The 21,699-nt window shown below is 36.1% G+C and overlaps 1 protein-coding gene across 3 annotated transcripts in view; it reads left to right on the top strand.

Annotated features, from left to right (window-relative positions):
* LOC138699611 (uncharacterized) overlaps positions 1-20,992 on the top strand; it is a 31,264-nt gene extending 10,272 nt beyond the window's left edge. For 2 of the 3 annotated variants that reach the window (XM_069825628.1, XM_069825630.1), the window contains exons 8-11: positions 3,906-4,004; positions 7,636-7,716; positions 9,551-9,638; positions 18,540-20,992. In XM_069825628.1, the coding sequence (XP_069681729.1) occupies positions 3,906-4,004; positions 7,636-7,716; positions 9,551-9,638; positions 18,540-20,501 (2,230 nt within the window). In that variant the 3' untranslated portion in view covers positions 20,502-20,992. The remainder of the gene's footprint in view (positions 1-3,905; positions 4,005-7,635; positions 7,717-9,550; positions 9,639-18,539) is intronic. The other variant, XM_069825629.1, reaches the window with a different exon arrangement.
* The last annotated feature ends 707 nt before the right edge of the window (positions 20,993-21,699 follow it).

Below are 21,699 nucleotides of genomic sequence, written 5' to 3'. Positions count from 1 at the left end.
AAATTCACTCAGCTAAAAAGTTTGAGAAACACTAGTTTAGGGCATTTGTAAATTGATGTATATCATGGAAAAAAAATACTTGCTAAAAAGTGTGTCTGATAGTTCGCAAACAGAAAGTTTAGAGCTGTTGATGTTTCTTGGGAAGATGTCGTGGTATAGTAAATTTTTAGTGATACGGATTTGTACAATTTATGGAAAAATGATGAAATTTTGACTGCAAAATAAAAAGCTCTCTCCGAGGAAACAAATTCCAGTTGAACTTGCCAGGATTTCAACTTAGAACTCAATTTTCAACTGCTTTAAGTTATGACACACTAAAAAGGATATTAAAATATTGTCAAGACAAATTTACATTTCTGTAAGATATACAATGTGTTCTGATTATCTCTGGATGGGTGAAAGGGAAGTAGTGGCAATGTCGTCTCCATTTCCCGTGCTTGAAAGTAGGTCAGAGACAGTGATTGTCAGTTCGTTTTGAGTCGCAATAAGTAAAATAAATAATAAATTAGGGGAGTGTAGTAGGAAGTTAAGTGAGACAATAGTGATAATGAAAATAGACGAGGAGTATGGTGGGGAAGGCTAAATAGGATAGCGAAGCAGCATGTGTAGAAAATAAGTGAGATAAGAAAATGGAAAGCACACAAGAAACAGAAACAATAACGAACCTATTAGATAATGGTGCAATAAAGATTTATAAAAAACAAAGTATTATTCGAAACAGTGTTTCCATATAAGTGGACTGGATATCAATAAATTAATTGTAAAAGTGTTAATTTTGAATGAACTGAATTAAATTACACTTCAAAGGCGGGAGTATAAAAGAATTTAAATGAGGGCAGAAATGAGAGACTCTAGTAAATAGTGAATAAGGGAAGGGAAAGAGTATGATACAATAATGAGGGAATGTAAGTAAGAGGTATTAATCCAAATTATAAGAGAGTCTATAAAAAAGTATAATTGTAATGAATGTAGTTGCACTGGATACAAAATTGTGAGGTCCGCTTTACATGGATATAATTGTTGACACGAAATATATCATATTCTTTTGCATAAAAAATTCTTCATAATATGTTTTCTATGTGAATTTTCGTAGAATTTTGAATCTCTTTTATAATTTACTTAGAACAGTAAGACATAAAGCAACCACGAATTGTCAAATATCTCGTTTAGAGAACTGATATCTCCAGATTCACTAGTAGCACAAAATATTCACCCCAACTAGTCTTCCTACATTTCTGACTGCATCTGTTTACTTTCATGAAGATCATTTTTCTTTTTTCCTCTTCCTTTTATCCTATCTCTTCTTTTTATTTCTCGTCTCTTTTTTGTCTGTTTTTCATTTCTTTTGTTTGTTTTGTTTTGTCATAGTCATTCCATACTAACAGGTGGCTTTGTTGTATTGTGGCTTATTGGGTATTTACTGATGGATTTGTAACAAGTTTAAACCTGTAAAGTTAGAAATGTTGAATTGCTAGAGGGTGGGTTCATTCAGATTTTTTTTTCAGCACTTTTATGGAATGCTTCTTAGTGTTTTTCTTGCATGAATAGTACTGGCATTAGGTGTATTCTCAAAAATGTTTCTTTCAAGGCTGTCATCCTTTCAGATACAGAACTTCTGAACAGTCATTGTTTTTCCAAAGGATTTGCCTGACCATTCCTCTGAATATGCAGTGACATTATCTAAAGAAATTCTTCAAAAAAAACTATGCAGTAGTCAGTGCGTAAATATGTGTACCGTAATTCATTTCGGAAGTTTTCATATGAAAATGCTGCAGGTTAAAATAAAATTAGGGGAAACTGTTTCTGTTGGGTAGCTTGAAGTAGAAAGCTTTTTATTGAGCAAAATTACTATTTGTGTCAGTACATTGATCACACAGAAACTGCTGCATATATTTCGTCAACTGTGTGAAATCTTCGTTCTCTAACTTTTGCAAACAGGAAATATTGCTAGGGAGACGTCATGCAGTATGAGGATTGTGAGAGAAGCTCCCATTTGCAACCTAACATGTTGTCACAAGGTTGTTGTGGAGTTACAAGCCTTGGAGAAAAATGATAACATACTCCAAAAGGTGATTGTTTGTATCAAATGACTATATGGATCTTGTCAACAAAAATGACACTGACACTGGTGAGAAATATAACGTGCATATTTCGAATTCACCTTAACAGTGTCTCGTTTCGCGACTCTGAGTAATGGTATTCTGCACTTCTTCACTTTGATACTAAATTAAAGGAAACGAAACCTAAATGGTAAGATGTGACAGAGTGTCCTTGTGCCCACATTGAAAATGCCACACGAACTTAGTATTGTTGCTCCTTAAACACATGTGTGTCTACAAGGCTCTTGCAATTAATTTTGTCTGATAAATCCTTCCTCTGTAAGAGGAATAAAACTTTGGAATCTGTTTTATGAAGCTTGGGGCTTATAAAGGAACCTTATCACTTTACACTAATTAATGGCGTAAACTAAATTCTCAAAATGTTAATTGTATTATTTCCTACTCTGTTGCTCTACCAATTGTTACTGTATTCTCTAATATGGAAAAGTAGAAATGATGTAGAAATTCCCTAGTGATACCTCGATATACAGCATGGGACCACTGCCCCATTGACAAAATGGATATGTGAATGTTGTGTAACTGGTTAGTAATAATCAGACATAAGTACTAATAGTCGTGAAATAACAGTGATAAGTCTTGGTCCATCCTTGTGGTCTTACTGTTTGTCATCTATATCATCCAGTTTCTCCTCTGTCTCTGGGTTGTTATTGGAATCTATTATCTCTTTGTTTTAGTGTTTTCTGTTGTACCTTTTCTCGTGTTACATGATTTCATTGGTGTTCCAGTCCTAAGAGTGGTCTTAATTTTAGCTGTACGACCTCTAGTTTTGGTTTCTTTTTCCTTATTGTACTACAGACTGAGACTTCTGGATCAGTGGAAGGAAAGGTTGAAATTAGCATTCAGGTCTTGTCGTCACCTTAGAAGCTTGTCACAGATAGGATGACTTTTAATAAAACAATTAACCAGTGTTGCAAGCTTTAGTTCCATTGCTTACGCTGACCTCGACCTCATTCTTCACTGATCCAAAACACTCTGTCTGAGATATAAATCAAACTTTGCTTTCGTACAAAAGTGATGTTGTGTAATCTTACCTTAATGTTGCTGTCTCTTTTCTCCAGAATTACAGTTTATCATTTCCTTTATTACACTTGTAATTTCATATCCGTGTCATTTCTGTTAAATATTATCAAATTTTCTAGGAACTAATGTTAGATACTAGTTCATTTTATTTTAAAATTCTGTTAATCCTTCACATGTTTTGTTAGTCGCACAACTTTTATCTTTTAAGTATTTCTTTTCAATTCGAATGTTTCGGTTATTTTGTTAGTTCATGTGTTGCAGTTTGTAATCCATCCTCAGTTTATCTAAGTGTCTGAATTATTATTCTTCTTGTGGTCAATTAAGTGACATGTTCTCTTCATTGTTTTATAATTCTCTCTATGTATTGTTAAACAAGATGGCAGTACACAGCCTTGTCATCTTCCACCCTTAACCCCTCGAAATGGTGTTGACTCGTATTGATCTTGCAGTGTAAGATTCAATATTGTTCATTAAATTGGTTTAGTAACAGGACTTGTAATTCTGGTGTTAAGGTTATTACAGATTGTGCAGTGTTGTGATTTTGTGGTAAAATGCCATTTTAACAGCAGTACTGCGCATTTAATCGAAACATGGTGGTTAATTTTCCAAGAGTGGAGATTATTCAATATAATACAGCAGTCAACAAATAGGAAAGGATTTTATAGGAAACACTTATCTCTGAGCTCACTGAAAATCTGATTCATACTGTAATACTCATGACGAGGAATGAATCCAGGACTCCCAGCATGCATGTCGGTGTTGCAGGCGTGATGTTTTGCAAATGCTCCCCCAGAGTGTCACTCTAGCCAACATCCCTTACACCCCCGACTTGTATACCTCGTCTCCAGTCTGTGCACACCCCAAGTAAGTATGCTGCATGCTGCACTTGTGATAACCTGATGCCTGTGACCTTGGTGTGGTTTATAGAAGTTCTACCGTATTTACCTGGTTCTCTGTAACAATCGCATGTTTACTGTCTCGTATAACAAAAGTACTTCAATGCTGGCAAATATTTGATTTCAAAATGGTGATGGAAGTTGTTGGATTTGTTAACTTTTCAATTATATTGGCTTAAGGCATGTTATTGCGTTGTATAGAATTTGAGGTTTGTGTTTGTTTTCTAGTTTAATATATCAATAAACAAACATGGTACTATTTTATTTATTCTGTCCATGAGACTTCTTGCTCACATTTCCTCATGTAAGAGTAACTTTATATAAAAAGTAGCACTGTGTTAACTCAGTAGAAATGGCTAGCTTTATGTAAAAAGTAGCATTTTATTAATTCAGTAGAAATGGCAAGCTTTATGTAAAAAGTAGCATTTTATTAATTCAGTAAAAATGGTAAGCTTTATGTAAAAAGTAGCATTTTGTTAATTCAGTAGAAATGGCAAGCTTTATGTAAAAAGTAGCATTTTGTTAATTCAGTGGAAATGACAAGCTTTATGTAAAAAGTAGCTCTTCATTAATTCAGTAGAAATGGCAAGCTTTATGTAAAAAGTAGCATTTTGTTAATTCAGTAGAAATGGCAAGCTTTATGTAAAAAGTAGCCCTTTGTTAATTCAGTATGTTGTTGTTTTCTAATGCCAGGCGTTTGACAATAAAGTCATTTGACCTCTTGCACTCCAATATTTTTCAAAGATATTATCATGGCCAGCCACTGAAGCACAGATTTTGAGGTGTTCCGAATCCATCTCTTGGTCTGAGTCGCACAATGGGGAGATAGGGGACTGATATATTCCAATTCTATGCAGGTGTTTGGCCAAACAATCATGGCCTGTTGCCAATCTAAATGCAGCTACAGACGATTTGCGTGGTAAATCGAGAATTAACTGTAGATTATGATTATTATGTTAATTCAGTGTAAGTTGTACTAATAGGCTAACTTCAAGTGCACTATGAATTCATTTGAAATTATTCTAAATGTTCTTCCATTTCACAGGCTAAATTTATTCATTGCTCTTCATTTCATGTGGTGTAACAATCGACCTTCAAATTAATAATTGTAGACTGACTTAAAATTTGTAAATACATTCAGATCATCATTAATTCAGTGCATCAATTTGCCATGACATTCAGATAGCAGAAACTGAACACAGAAATCTCTGTAAAAACGAAATTGTAACCTTCAGTTCAAGGATATCAAATTATAGCAAAATTCGTGTAAGCATATTAGATATTGATGTAGATTCATTTTCCGGGCTGAGAGGCCGTGGTCTATTAGTTGGTTTTATACCAGACGTTTCGTCTGCAACTGCGGCAGACATCTTCAGTGGAGTGGTATCCGAGGTCGCAAGACTCTTCTCGGCGTACCTGAGACAACTGATCCTGTGTCTGGTTGTGCGGGCGTATTTATAGTGCCTCGGCCCGCGAGCCGCACTATAAATACGCCCGCACAACCAGACACAGGATCAGTTGTCTCAGGTACGCCGAGAAGAGTCTTGCGACCTCGGATACCACTCCACTGAAGATGTCTGCCGCAGTTGCAGACGAAACGTCTGGTATAAAACCAACTAATAGACCACGGCCTCTCAGCCCGGAAAATGAATCTACATCTATAGACTCCGGCCGTGAAAGCCTACACTGCAAGATATTAGATATTATGTAGCATAAAATCAAGAACTTGATAGGTCTACTTTTAATGAACTGCAATAAAGTGATATAAGTAACTAATCAAATACTCTCACATTGTCTTCAGAAAAACACGCGCTGAACACTCAGAATTAGTGTTGGATATGTCACAATTTCATTGCTCTTAAAATGTTATATATTTTTTATTCATAAGGAATTACGAAAAATTTGGAAGTAATAGAAAAGACCAAAACATTCTTTACTAAACACCCACGTATCTTAAGGGATTCCTTGAAGCAACAAGTTCCCAACCTGTTTCATAATCAGCCTTTGCAATGTTTAGTCAGCTAGTCAGCTCCTCTGCTGTTTTATTTGAAGTAGAACGCAAGCACCACATAACTTCAGGAAGCAGGATTTTGGTTAATCATTTGGTACAAAACTAGCATGCAAACTCAACTTAAGAGGGATGGCCCATATATTCCCACGAGACGAAAAGTCTGAAGGAACTGCTTTTGCAGCATGTTCACATATAAGGCATTGTGCCCAACAGCAACCATGCAGGTACTTGAGGTTGGATTCTGTTCGAATTGTAAAAAGAATTTCCACGTCAAATTGAGCTGTATACACAGAGGGGGTCGACCTGGTTATCATCAATGGGTCAGTGTCCCCAATCAAGGGACTGAACCGAAGGTACATCATCTGGACATACCTTTTATGGCACATTCTAACATTGCCACCAGCAGCACCATACACAAAGTGCATGTCCATTAGTTCTCTCCATTGTGTGTATCACAACTATGCTAATCTGAACAACCTTTTGTAGATGGGAATTCAAATTAAATGGCTGTCGAGTTGCAAAGAAAGCTGTGTACAGACTGGGCCTTAGTTAGACTGTAATGCTTCAAGAATGTATTTCAGATTTAACAAAAAAAATTGCTTTCATGTCTTCTATTACTCATAGGTGTTTATGCTTCGGATTTTCTTCACTTTGCATATGAAAAAAAATATATTTTTGTTTATGGGCGCATTATTATCCAATTGGCTAGATCATGGACTTTACATGACCAGTGACCTGGGTTTGAATCCTGGTGAGTCAAGTAGAATTTGTGGTGAACAAACACTGTAGTAGGTTTTGGGGGGTACTTCTGTTTCCCATACCAGCCTTGATTAATCATCATGCGGTGCTATGTAGTTCGCCTCCTATGGTGTTCTGAAGGCAATGCCTAAGGTGGCAAAAAGAGCTAAGCTTCAGCATATTGCTCATGGATGGGCACATTTGGGTGGATGACACAAATCAAGTTCGATACCCACCACTGGACCAAAAAAATTGTGTAGTGAAATTATTTCATTTCTTTGTATGTTTTTCATTCTTATGTATGCTCATCATTCGTAGTTGCTTTGTTTGCACTTCCATTCTTGGACGTTTTCTTTGTATTTAACAAAATGCGTGCATGTCAACATTCAAATCATGGGTGCTGTGCTGTACTACTGCTATGTTGTTTTCATTATATAAGAATTTATGCATTGCATAGCATTTATAACATTTCTGCTGTGATAGATGAAAACTGAAAAGTACTTATTTTAGCATGAAGTTTTATTTCATGACTCATTTTTCATTGCTTTCAAATGTTAAAATACCAGTAGACTGAAGTATTGCATATGGAAAGAATATAATAATGTTTTTGTGAAGTTAAACATGAAACATGTATAAAAATGTTTATAATTTTTTCATCTTTAAAATACTGTTGACTAAATTAACTTCAAGAAGTTCAATTTGTTATTGCTGTGTGCTAGGTAAACTTAAATTGTATTGTAGAATGGTGAGGAAAGCCAGTTCATTCGAAAAGTCTAGTTACCAATTTGTTCAAAAAATTTAATTTATTTTTGGTGTATATCTAAAGGAAACACTACTGTTATGTTTACAGTCCCAGCCGAAAATTAAAAAGTCCCCAGTCGGTGAAGAGCAGGCATAGAAGATTCTTTACACCTCGATCACATGGAGAAAGGTAAATAGTTTTTAACTCGTTCAGAACAAGGCTATATCATAGAAATTAATGTAAACATACTTGTAAATTAGAATATTAATGAAGAGACGTTTCTAGAGAGCAGAAGCAAATTGGTTGCTTTTAAAGAGAACAATTTATCCCAACCATATGAACAGTGAGTACAAGTTACAGATGTCCTACCAAGTATATTATTTAACTATTTACTGAAAAAGAACATTTAAATTTACTGTTGTGTGAAGCTAGAGCTTGAAAATGTAATACTTTTCTTCGTCGAATTATTTGCATGATGTTAATTAAACTAAATCTGTGGTTTAGTGCTTGTTCTGAGAAAGTCAAAATTAAAAGAAAATTGTAAGCATTGTATATAATGGGAACAAAATATCTTCTCATCTCTCTTCCTTCTCTGATGTGGATACCTAAGTCTACACAGCAATCACAATAAGAGGTATGATAAATAAAAGATTTAGATTTGTATTAATAACATTATCTAACTTTTTTAGGGTTACAGGATTCTTGCACTGAACCACAGAAATATAATGTGAAGTTCACATCACATAAAGAATTTTCTTTAGTGTTTTTGAAATAGAGTTCTATGTTAAAGATTTTACAAAAGAACACTGTTTTTTACTATAAGAATCGTCTGACCTGTAAATGAAACACCATATTCTCCTTCAACACTGGGCTGTTTCCCTCACACTCTGTGCTGCAGAAAAATGTCAATGTTATGCACAAAGATAAAACATGACATTATGTACTCTGTCCCTCTGAATGGATCCATTTGTGTACTTATCCAGTGTTTACAGCTTCGTCTTTCATAATCAGTAATCATTATGTGAAGCCCTGTTGCAGTATGGCAGTGTGAACAAGATCAAGATGTCTAGTAACATGCAAGAAGGCTAAACTTAAGACATTGTCATAGTTAATATACTCGTACATATTCAAACCACAGAATTTAGTCTGGAAATATAGTGCAGGGTTGGTAACATGATAAAAAATTTATTATTAATGGAGAAAAATTCGCTCCAGTGCCGAGGATCGAACCCGGGTCTCCCAGTTCTATACACTGGGCGCTCTAATCACTGAGCTATGTCGAAGTTCAACCTACCACGCCAGATCGAATCTTTCTCCTTTGGTTCTTTTCCCTTAGTGGCCTACTCCATGTTCGACTTATAATATATTGACATGTATTTTAAGTCAACAGTCATCACACAAGTGGCCAGGACTCCTACAGTATATTCACTGTTTATATTTTATCTCTTTAAAATCTAAAATTTTTGTTTACACTGTGTAAATTGCAGTAGGTCTTACTACAACGTTACAATATGATTTGAACAGACTGTCAGAAACATTTTAAACTAATACTAGATGTTATAGGGCAAAACAGTTGTTCAGAGTTTTGATTATGTGGTGTGTATACTGCTGTTGGAGTAAAAATGTCCAAGCAGAAGGCCTTGTGTGCCCTCATAATCGCTTATGAATTACAATGAGGAAGAAATAAATTTAAAAAAAATGGTTGTGTTATTGGGTACTGAATCAGGCTGAATTGTCATATAACAATTTTATAAAAAAAATTACAAATAATGAGTCCAGATGAATATAAAAATGATTTGAGACAGATATTTGTTTATTAATGTAAAACCGAAAACTATTGTAATTACCATACATTAAATACAATACAGATGTGCATTTGTAGAGAGAGAAGATACCTTGGCACAAAAGTATTGGAGTGAAAGAAGACTGTTGGTTTCATTTGGAGATACACACAACATGATTATTATTAAAGGTCTTTTATTTTCTGATTATTTTACATAAAGGTAAACTTTTTGCTCCACAGTGCAACCAACAAGGCATCTGGCAAAGAATTTCATGACAACAGCAAGAAGAGTCGACTGAGTGTGGGGAGTTGGTCTGGGAAGAAACAAGTAAGAAAGCAATCAAAGTTCTACTGTTCCTGTCGCGAGTATAAGTAGAGAGAAACTTGGACTCTGCTTGTTTGTGAAGGAAATCCAGCAATTGCTTAGGTTACATCGATCTTTCCTATTGAAAATAGCATGCAGTAATATTGTAGATAAACTGACAAAACATTATCTCTCAAACCAGTTCTTATTTCAGTCCATTGTTTCTCATGCTGAATTGTTGATGTTAATTCTTGTGCCATGCTGGTCAGAGCTGAAAGTTTTTGTACAAAGAATGTTTCAAAACTATTCCTAATCACAGTTAATAAAATAGCATAACTGAGCAAGAAGCAGTTACTTTGGCAAATTTGTTATGCAGAGCATGAAGTCTTTGTCATTTCTGGTAGTGGTGGAGGCTTTCTTAGGCTAATTATCCTGCTTGTATCATTTCACTGCTTTTTATTTCTTGCTTGTGTGTCTGCTTTCAATATTGAGGAGAGGTGAATGGACTGTCAAACTGTCAAAAACAATGAAAATTATTGATGTGCAAACTGTTAACTGAATAATAATAGTCCACACCAGTGGAGTAACGGTTAGCGCGTCTGGCCGAGAAACCAGTTGGCCCGGGTTCGATTCCCGGTTGGGGCAAGTTACCTAGTTGAGGTTTTTTTCCGGGGTTTTCCCTCAACCCAATATGAGCAAGTGCTGGGTAACTTTCGGTGCTGGACCCTGGACTCATTTCACTGGCATTATCACCTTCATCTCATTCAGACGCTAAATAACCTAAGATGTTGATAAAGCGTCGTAAAATAACCTACTAAAAATAATAATAATATCGTCATCATCCTTTCCCGTTTTAGGTCTCACAATCTATTATAGTCTCAGTCAGTTGTTTATTTGGTCATCCCAAACTTCTCTTCCCATTCAGATCATTCTGGAATTCATGGTAGAAAATAATTTCTCCTGCACAGTATTGCTGTCACCCAAGTCTGATTCGAAGTTATTGCACCAACTGAGTTAAAAATGTGATATGCTTTGGAAAAGAACAAGTTGGATATTTTGAAAGTCCAGTTACAACATCAGTTTGGTATCTGTTGCCTTTTCTAGCAAAATGGAATTAACAGAAAATGATTTCTTACTTAAACTCAACTTGAAATTATTAATTGTGATAAGTTGAAATTCATTTTGCACATCTCTAATTGAAATAATTTTCTTCTTTCTTATGGTGTGCTGTATGATAAAAGCTTTTAAATGGTTGAATAAAGTCTGCTGGCCTACAATTTAGCTTGGTAGTGATTCTTACCTATTTCATACCAACTTTTCTGGTACTTTTGCTTTGATAGTGATTGCATGTTTATATCAGCAGTGAAGAAACTATAATTTGTGGATCAAATGTGATTCGTAATGTAATTAAACTTATGAATAACTAGAGGTCTATTATCCTCGAATTGAATCCTAAAACCACCTCTTGTTTGAACAGTACCTCATCATATTATATGGCTTCTACCTAATCTTTTTCCTTTTCTTTTAAGGAATTTCTATATTAGTTCAAAGCATTTGTTGAGCTGCTTCATTTAGTAAACGTTTTACATTAACCTTCTCACTTTATTAAGCTTTCCCATTTCTATACTACACAAAATAACAATTTGAGTGATTCAGTGAAATAGCAAGCTAATTCGCATTGACTTCTAATATCATAGCCTCGGGGCAATGAAAAATGTAAACTGTATGATATTGTAACAGTTATATTAAGTAGTGAGACATGGTTGTGGCTCTCTTATTGCAACTGAAGGTAGTGTGTTTGTTTCATATATGAATATTACTAATATGGAGCTATATATGCCATCTTTAAATTTAGTATGATGTGGAATAAAGTTAAGTATCATAACAGATGCAGTGAGCATTTTCAAGAAAGCAAGGATTCTCGTCCAGACTGACCACATTCTATGAAAACTCGCATCGTTGTCAAGAAGTCACTGCACTTGAGTGTACTGGCCCATTGAAGATATGCCAACCATCTCCCTGCAGACCTTTCAACCTGTGTAAGCAGTGTGGTGTTGTGTGAAGGTGGAGGCTATTATAATTATTGAAAATTTGTAATGGAAGTTCCTAAATGAAATATTAATTCGTAATATACTGTATATGTACATTTTTTAGTGGTTGTGCTGTATACTCTGAAGTTCTCCCCTCCCCTCCAGCAGCAGGATTTTGGCACAGTTGCCATTAATCCATACGATTTCTTGTTCCCAGTATCGGTCGAATTCACTAATTGATCTTATAGCCATGCATATGCAATATGTTTCCTGTCCATTTCCTCTTGTGAATTGCAGAGCATACAGAATGGATCGGTCCAGATTTCTATTTGATGCAGATGTTTTGCTAGACAATCGTGGACTGTTGTAAGATGGAAAGACGCAACTGCTGGTCTTCTTGGCCAACCTGGAATTTCTATAATATCGTCCTTCCACTATTTTTCCCGTACGTGTAAAGCCAAATTATTCTGATTTTTATTCTGACAAATTTTGTTCAATAGAAATTTTAAGCTATAGTATGATGCATCAGTATGGAAAATTTGTGTAACATTCGCTCCTTTTTTTGCCGTGTCCGCAAACTCATTTCTTTGGATTTCACAATGTCCAGGGATCCATTGTAGAACAATAATTTTATTATTGGATTTTAGTTTTCTTATTTGCTGTATATGTAGCGGACTTGATCGAAGCTATTGCATTTATGGTAGCCTTGGAATCTGACAGTATTACAGCATTTATGGAAGCTTCAAGATGTGGATTGAGTTGAGTAAGTGCCAGACGAATTGCTTCCATTTCTCCATCAAATGCTGTTCTTTGCTGCTGTACTGGTTTATACAAGGATGAAAGCTTGTAATAAACTTCTGTTCCTGCATTCTATTTGTGAGCCATCAGTGTAGGATATGTATGGAGTCAACACTCTAAAGGATATCAGATATTAAGAGTTTATATTGTTAGTAATTTCAAAAGATCCTTAGGCACGTCATCTTTAACTACATTGTCTACTAGTTCTGTATTAACTGCAATGTTTGCTCTGAAGTAAAGACACTTAATTCCATTTATTAACATATTAGTTAGGGGCATTGTAAACAGATCTAAATGTTCGTAGGTTAACTGACTCTCCAAAAGTAGTGTGTACATAATATGTTGTCTTACATGAGTGTACTTAACAGGTTAAGATTTATCACTCCCTGTAATACTCTCACCACTTTCCATGCCATACATTTCAACCAATTTGATAAAATCATGCAGTTTCTAGCTACAGTGTTGAAGAAACAGAAAGAAGCCTAGTGAAGAAATGATATCAGAATTTTCACGAAGAATACATTGCAGGACTTATGTGACTCCCTTATGAAGTATTGAAAGGAATGTAATATATTTTGACACAAAATGTGGTTTCTAGACCGCAGAAGTTCATGCAAGCCACCAATGTAGGTTAGTCAGCTGAGGCACTTGCCTGCTGACCTGGAGTTGCACTCAGATGTAGGGTCGATTCCCACCTGGACCTATTACCTGATTGGGTTTTTTCCGAGGTTTTCCCCAACCGTAATGCGAATGTCAGGTAATCTATAGCGAATCTTCAGCCTTATTTCGCCAAATATCATCTATCACCAATCGCAATGACACTAAATAACCCAGTAACTGAAAGTTCATGCATTGAAAATAAAATGCATTTCATACATTCATTCAGTGTTCTGCCCAATGGCAGGTCTTTCACTGGATATCCAGCTTTCCCCAGTCTTTTCTCTCTGTCTCCTCATATGATCCAGATATCTTAATGTCGTCTATCATCTGATATCTTTTTCTGCATTTATGCACTAGAAATTGCTGAAATATGCACTAAAAATAAATTATTTGCAATAAAAATTACTGTATAGCCGAAGTTTCTCTTGAGTTGCTATTCTGACTATACATGCATACATATGTGTTCTGCCCATGGGCAGGTTTTTCACTGCAAACCCAGCATTCACTAGTCTTTCCTATTTTCTACCTTCCTCTTAGTCTCTGCATATGATATCTTAATGTCGTCTGTCATCTGATATCTTCTTCTGCCCCGACCTCTTCTCCCATTCACCATTCCTTCCAGTGCATCCTTCAGTAAGCAGTTTCTTCTCAGCCAGTGACCCAACCAATTCCTTTTTCTCTTTCTGATTAGTTTCAGGATCATTCTTTCTTCACCCACTCTTTCCAACACAGCTTCATTTCTTATTCTGTCTGTTCACTTCACACGCTTCATTCTTCTCCATATCCACATTTCGAATGCTTTTCTTTTCACTTCATTTCGTTATAATGTCCAGGTATATGTTTTTATAATATAAATAATGTAATGATGACAATATTAAACTAATATAAAGAAATGCTAATAGTAGAAATTTAACTTCTCATGTAGGACACATAAAAATAGAAATTAATCTGGATTGTTTATATATAACTTCAATAGTTAAATTGTCTTCAAGTAGCTGTAAAATGAAAGTCTTGGTGTTAGCTTTGCCATGTACATACTGGACACTTCTCTAACAAGTTGTTATATCATCAGTTTCCAGATGTAAAAAGTGAAGAACTGGTATCTCTATCTCTGTTCACTGACAATGCTGAAAATGGAAGATGTAATATGAAGTTAAGTTCTAAGTTTTGTGTCCCCAGTCTGTTAATGATGTCAGGTGGTATTGAGAAGTTGCGAAGAGTGTAGATGATAAATTGTGGAATAGGGTCCTCTTAATAGAATACAAGATGCATGTTGGCTTATCTATTTGATGACGTTCAGAACTGCAGCCCTCCTCGCAGAATCAGTGTTATCTTATCTCTTACATAAGGAACAATTCCGTCCAGTACTCATCTTATTTTATGCAAGCCAATCCTCAGAGGCTTAAACTGACCGTCTTCACTTTTTAGTCTACAAGAAAACACAGCTGTTTATAGCAGAATGTATTATAAGTGAATAGATAAATAGACTTGGAAATCATATTTACATTGCTTGTGTCTTTCTTCAAGTATGCTTGTTCCTGTGTTGGTTTGAAATAATGTAAAAATTCTTTGGATGCACGAGCATACTTCACTTTTACGTAGTTGTTTATGTTTATTGTAATAGTAAAGTGAATATTGTCATGAGTTACACTTTCATATGATCATGTACTTTTGTTTGTAATCCTTTCATTGCAAATACATCGTTGCAATGAGTTTGAAGATGCCTTCTTTCCCACCCTTTTCCTGTGTGATTATGCTTGCTCTTTTTTTGAGCTTCACATGTGTCGAAATATTTAATGTTGATGTCTGGTTTTTCTGCCTTCTCTTAACAGTGTGTGTATACGATTTCCTCAAAATTACACTATGTTTCTAAGTTTAATTAAGTATGCCAGATTGCTCGTGTATTTAGGCCTACTTTGCATGCTGTAGAGTATTGGAAATATTGCACTCTACTAGGCACAAATAGATACCTTTTGTAAGACAAGTAACAAAGGAAGATCTCTGACTCAGAGCTTTCATTAACATCATATTTGAATCGGTCATTTCAGATAGGAGCATGAGTCACAAAAAGTAAACTGTTTAGGAACAGCAAAAACTGTTTCTAAGGTTAGCTATTTAACATTGGTATTTGTAAAAAATAATATCAATGAACATAGTGTAATTTCATTTTTTTTTATTACAAAATTGCTTGACTCATGACTTTTCTGAAATGAATATTATTTTATGGCAAAGAAAATAGGAAGAGGAAAAAGCGAGAATTAGATTAATATTAACGTGCCTTTTAAGAATTTTTGTATATGATAATGGCGTATCATATTGGATCTTAATTATCGTATGAAACGATAATTATCGTACAACCTGGTAACTTTGCTCAGAACTAATATGATTGTTAAGATCTGAAAAGAGATTAAAATAGAATTAAAGGCAGGACCATCAGTTCTGCTTCATCATTGGTACATCCCTTCACTGCAGATAGGGCAAAGGTCACACACTCATGACTTTTCTGCAAGGACTGGAAATTTACAGATATAAAACATTGGGTACAAATTCGTGACTGAATTCTTTCTTATGCAGAATGTGTTTACGTGGTTTTATTGTATTCAAAATAATTCCGAAGAAAAGTGCTATGGCTGCGAAAATAGTCTAGAATTCTGTTACAAATGATTTCAGGATTATGCGTTTGGAACAGACAAATTAGTCTTATGAAAAACATACATTTCGTTATGTCTTGTGTGAAATGTTTTCTTAGTTTATTTAATGCTGTTTTGTTGAAGAATGTATTTAATTTTGTTCTCAGTTGCAATCTATATGGATTTGACTTTCAGAGCCATTTCTTCCTCTAACATGATTTGATTTCTGTCATTGCGGTAATTGTCAATTTTCAGAATTGAAAGAAGACGAATATCAAAGCTCTTTTATGTTAGTTGAGAGGAATTTCTCACGAGAAGAGATATACTTTTTTTTTAACTATATAACATTTGTTGAAGCCAGGAGTACAGAATTCAAATTTTGTTCTTTGGTTCCTTTTTTATTCTTAATTTGTATTTAGGGTTCCTTAGCCAGAGAGGGGTTGCATGTCATGCACATTAATTATGACTCTAAACCATCTGTAAGGGCAAGATCTGACGGGGTTTACCTATAGGGTAGCACATCATAATGATTATTATATACAGTAGCGTGCAAATTAATCCGAACAACGTAATTACTTATGCAAAAACACTCAAACGGGATAAAAAAGGATCTAAGACATACCTCAGTAATCTGTGTGGCCTCCCTTGTTCCTAATAACAGCTCTGAGACGATTTGGCATGGATTCCACTAATTTCCCACAAATATTCTTCATTTCTTCATTGCGAAACCATACACCAATGAGGGCAGAAATAATCTTCTCCTTTGTAGAACAATCCATTTTTTGGATTCTTCTTTTGCAAATTGACCACAAGTTCTCAATGGGGTTGATGTCGGGTGAGTTGCCTGGCCAGGGGAGTACCTGAATATTCTTCTTGTTGAAGAATTCTGTAGTTTTTCGAGACGTATGGCATGGTGCCAGGTCTTGTTGGAACATACCTCTGCCATCCGGAAATGATTTTTGCAGCTGGGGTACGATTCTGGTTTCCAATTAAGTGAATATATTTGTCAGAATTCATCATTCCCTTGATAGGTATTAATGCTCCAGGCCCTTCATGTGTAAAACAACCCCAAAACATTACTTTAGCGGGGTATTTGGGTGCTTGTTAGAGATGAGCTGCTGTTACTTTTTCGGCTGCTGTTACTTTTTCGGATCCTTTCTGTATGTAAGAAACACAGTGGCTGTGGACCTCAAAATGAGACTCGTTGGAAAAAAGTACATTCTTCCAGTCATTACTGTCCAGTGTTGATGTAATTTTGCCCACATTAAGCGTTTTTTGCACATAACAGGGGTTAGCAGTTGCTTCTTAATAGGCTTACGAGCCCTTCGTCCAGCTTCCAAAAGCCTACGCCGCACTGTTGTGACGTGAATATTCGCCCCAGTGGTAGCCATTAACTCGCGGGTTAAGTCGACAGCAGTTAGTCTAGGATTTAATTTACTTTTCCTGACAATTAAATGATCATCTGCAGGTGCAGTCTTCCTTTTCCGGCCACAGTTTCCTTTTTTCTGGGGTGTGATGGATCCAGTCTCCCTGTATCGTTTTATGATCGAATTAACAGTAGCCAAACCGATGTGACATTCTGCAGCAATTTGCGTCTGTGTCATAGAAGAATGCTCTGCTAATGTTATAATTTTAGACCGTTTTCGTCGAGTTGTATCCATTTGTGAAGACGACAGAATGTACACAGGATTGCAGTATTAAGTCTTCAACACAACTGAAATGCTTATAAGTACAAAACGACAGGCAAAATGTCACATATTATAAAAAAAATAATGACAGACCTTCAACAATGGAATTACACGTACTACAGATGTCAATTAAAGCGGTATGAGCAGCTGTGAGGCCAACAATGACAGAAGATGTAAAAATATGTCGTGTTCGGATTAATTTGCATGCTACTGTAGTTCTTTGTTATATAATTACAATTTATAACTAATTCATGATTTTGCCAGAAGTAATCCTCCCTTATTCTTAATAAACTAATTAATCAAATTACAAAGTCATTCACGAAGTTATATAAAAAAATTCCCTAGACCATTCTGAGTAAGAAGTTCATATGAATATGGGTCAGATTTCGAATAGTCTCACTTGATAAGTGCAGCACTGTAAATCGGACTGTAGTTTGTGCATATGCAGACTGAACATGAGCGTACTCCCAACACATTTTTATGTTATGTATGATTCTTCTCATATAAGTAGTCACATGCATTGAAACAAGAGAAATTTTAAAATGTATTATAGATATTATTTTGCATGGGGGAGAAAACATTACCAGTTAAAGCATATCATTTATAAGACACTAATTATTGTTTTATACTCTGTGAAATAAAATGACAATTCCTTTTCTATATTCACATCAATTTTTATTCGAAATTACTCCAGGGATAAGCTCTGTAGATATTGGTAATACTTCACGAATCATCCTGTGTAATGAAGAACATTTTCCGAATTTTAAGAACCAGACAGAAGTTTGCTGTTCTGCCCAGAGGGGAATAGCGGCCATACGAGATGAGTGTGTACATATAAGTGTCACGTTATTAACACAGTACAGATCCTACAAGAATGGTCAGCTCTTAAATTTATGCATTGTGCTCTAGTACCAGAAGAAAATTTCACTGTTTGTACTGTCTTTACTTACGGTATATTTTTTCATCTCGGTAACTTTGTTTTGTGGAGAAGAATTTTTTAGTTTTCGTCCATTTATCTTTGACATATTTGGACTAGTTACAAGTTATAATCCCGAAATTCTTCTTCACAAACTAAATACTATGAAATATTATGTACAAATCACATTAACATTTTTTCAGAAACCTGAGGAAGTGGCTAATCCATTGAGCTGTCATTCGGATCGAGGCAACTCTCTGGAGCGGAGCTGGAGTGCTGGCCCCTGGGGCAGGAAGAAACGTTTGAGCTTGTCAGATATCCCCATGTTCTCTCCGTCAATTGGATCAGGTGTGGATATAACCAGCGATGGGTCTCTGACCCAAGCTGAGAACTCAGAATCTGAGTTTGTCCGAATTCCGAAGAGTGAGTATGAGGCCATCAAGAGCAGAGTATCTGCCATAGAGAACAGAATATCACACGAGTTCGGACAGATCGAGGAAAGGGATGCTGATGCTCTCCCACCACTCAGTGGCAGTGACAGCAGTGCAGAGAAGGTGCAGACTGCTTATGAGAGAACTCTGGAAGAATCTGAAAAGTTGGGCGATGCTTCCACTGACCAACTGGCGAAGAGGTTGAGTAGAGAGTTGAGGATTCGTCGTAGTCTCGAGACTAAAGTCATAAGATCACCAAGTGCCCGAAAGATCGGCACCATTAGACGCAGATCAAAAGAGAACACAAAGCCGGAGAAGAGGGAGGTGACGAGGAACATGTCGTGGCACCTTGCCATCAGGCCCAGCACAGCTCAGGTCGGTGAGTTCTATCAACGCTGTAGTCTGAAGAGGGGCCGACCCAACACTGTGTTCACAGGTCTACCCCAGCCTAGTCCGAGGAACTCCACCGGCATGGAGACAAACAGGGTGAATCTTGGTCATCAGGAGGAGGTGTTGCATAACTGTATCCCTGGCGACAACGCAATGAATACTACAGACTTGTCTCATTACCTTGACTTCTGTAGGGAATTTGATGGTCCTATCACAAGAAGCAAGGCTCGAAGAGCTTCATCGTTCCATGGTTCTGAGTGGGTGTTCAGAAACCAGTGCTTCAACACATATATTAAGAAATCAAGTAGTCATGGTGATGTAGCGTTAACAGAAGCTCACACCAGGGAAGTTGGTAACAGGGCTACTAATATTGACGAGAAGAGCGAGTGGAAAACTGCAGATGTTTTTTTCAAGAGTGATCAGGATGTTAAAGAAGAAGTGCCTGTTACTGGTAGAGCTTCTGTCGCAAAGTTGAGAAGCCAGAATGCAGGCATGGTATTAGAGAGAATGAAGATGTTTGACAGGAAAGCAGGCCACAGCTTGGAGAGTGAGAGACGAGCAGTTGAGTTGAAAGCAAAGAAGCTGGTGCATGTGCCAAGCGTATTCACTTCTCATTCAGATGCCACTCAGTCTCTCAGAGCACAGCATTCAAAGAGCGCTTCGGTGAAGAAGCATGGCATGAGGACAAGTCCAGGCGTTAGTAGTGTGAGAGAAAATTACAAAGACAGCCCAAAAAAGATCGGCACTCCCAGACGAAAACAAGGAATGAAGAGTCCAAATGTTTCCCAGCGGAAACAGAAACAGAAACTGAAAATGGTGAAGTCGCCATCAAGAGTGGATCAAAATGCCACAGCTAGCCCAGCATCTGTAATTCGTAGAAAGCACAATAGTATGAAACTGGCACGTGATAAAGTCTATGCAAGTGTCAAAGCAAATGTGACAGCTCCTGTGAACTGGCTGACTTCTGACAAGGAGAATGTGTTGTCACCTTCCGAAAACGTATGCATGCACAGAGATGATCTAGTTGACATATGCTCTCCTACCACGTTCAAAGCATCTGTTTCTCCACTCAAGGACTGCACCAGGATCGAAGTAAATAGTCAAGATCCAGGTGTGATAAACTTCACACGAGAGGCACCATACATTAAGAAGGCCTTGCTTACAAAGTCTCCAAATAGTTTCTGCAGAACTCCACAAAGCCTTCTCTTGTCCTCTGAGAAAAGTGGCCGACGTCGTCAAACACCAATGAAAGCTTTTCCTACTGTAAGTTGTACTACTCCAGTTGGTTCTCCAAAGAGACAGAGTCCCAGACTTCTGATCCTTAAGTCACGAAACATCTCATGATTCATGTGGGCCACTACTGATGATACAACTATTGTTAAAATGTTCTATCAATTTGTTTCTTCAGGGCATATCCTAGTGCACAATAAGATAAGATTTGATAGTCTATAAGAAATGTATAATTTTATCAAGTGCCATTTTTAAACATTTTGATAAAAATTTGCTTTTTCTGATTTACGTAGTCTTTTTGTTTATATTTAATGGTTTCAAGATAATGAATGCTTAATTTGATATCCTTTATAACCCTTCTATAATTTACGTCCTTATGCTCGGCATAAATGGTAGATACCTTTTGACATCCTGTTAATTTTTGCGCTTTATTTTTGAAGCCTTAGACTGTTTCACTGTTGTCACATTTTGGAAATAAAGATTAGCCTTGTACATATTTTATACACAGTCTATTGTACATTGGCATGATAAACAATTTGTGTAGTAATTTTTCTGGCAAAGAGTATAATTATTAGCACTTTTGTTATTGTCGCGCTAAAATTGAACCCCCCCCCCCCACCCCAAATAAGAATCTAACTCAAATGGTGAAACATTGTACTTTAAACCCTTATTCTGCGCAGGGTGGGGAAGGGTAGCAGTTCAATTGGTGTTTTAATTACAAATTTTGTAATGCAATTGTTACCATCTTTTAGCAAAATACAAGCAGTAAGAATTTTTAAACTTATAGAAGTACAGAAGGAAATGTCTCATTTTTCTCAAGTGATAATTTATACACATACAACTATATTCAGTAGTGACTTAACACAAAGATGGAGATGATGCAATATAAATTATTCCAGAAAAGATTGTCATATTGGAATGTAATTTTATAAAATGACAAGTACAATTTAATGTCCTGCATAAGGTTCTGTCATACATAGACTACACCATAACCTCTTTCCCTTTCATGCAGAAGCCAAATGAAGTTGTTTCCACAGACATTGACATAGGTTATATCCAGGGTAGGGCATCTCAGAACCAATCTCTCCCATTTACCACCTTGACTATGTCACTCAAGATCTCAATATGAAATGTGATAAATGCTGTCCTGAACAATTTTTATGCATATCCGTACTTACTGATTGAGCTATAATTTGTGCAATTGTTAATGGAAACTGTTTTGTTCTGAAGTACAGTAACAATAAATATTCATGTAAAAACTTTAAAATGTATTGAGATTTTATTTTATGAACATGTAGCCAATAAAAACAGT

The sequence above is a fragment of the Periplaneta americana genome, chromosome 5 (genome assembly GCF_040183065.1).
Source record: "Periplaneta americana isolate PAMFEO1 chromosome 5, P.americana_PAMFEO1_priV1, whole genome shotgun sequence".
Classification (NCBI taxonomy): Eukaryota; Metazoa; Arthropoda; class Insecta; order Blattodea; family Blattidae; genus Periplaneta; species Periplaneta americana.
The sequence above is the reverse complement of the archived record's forward strand: the minus strand, read 5'-3'. Positions and strand labels throughout refer to the sequence as shown.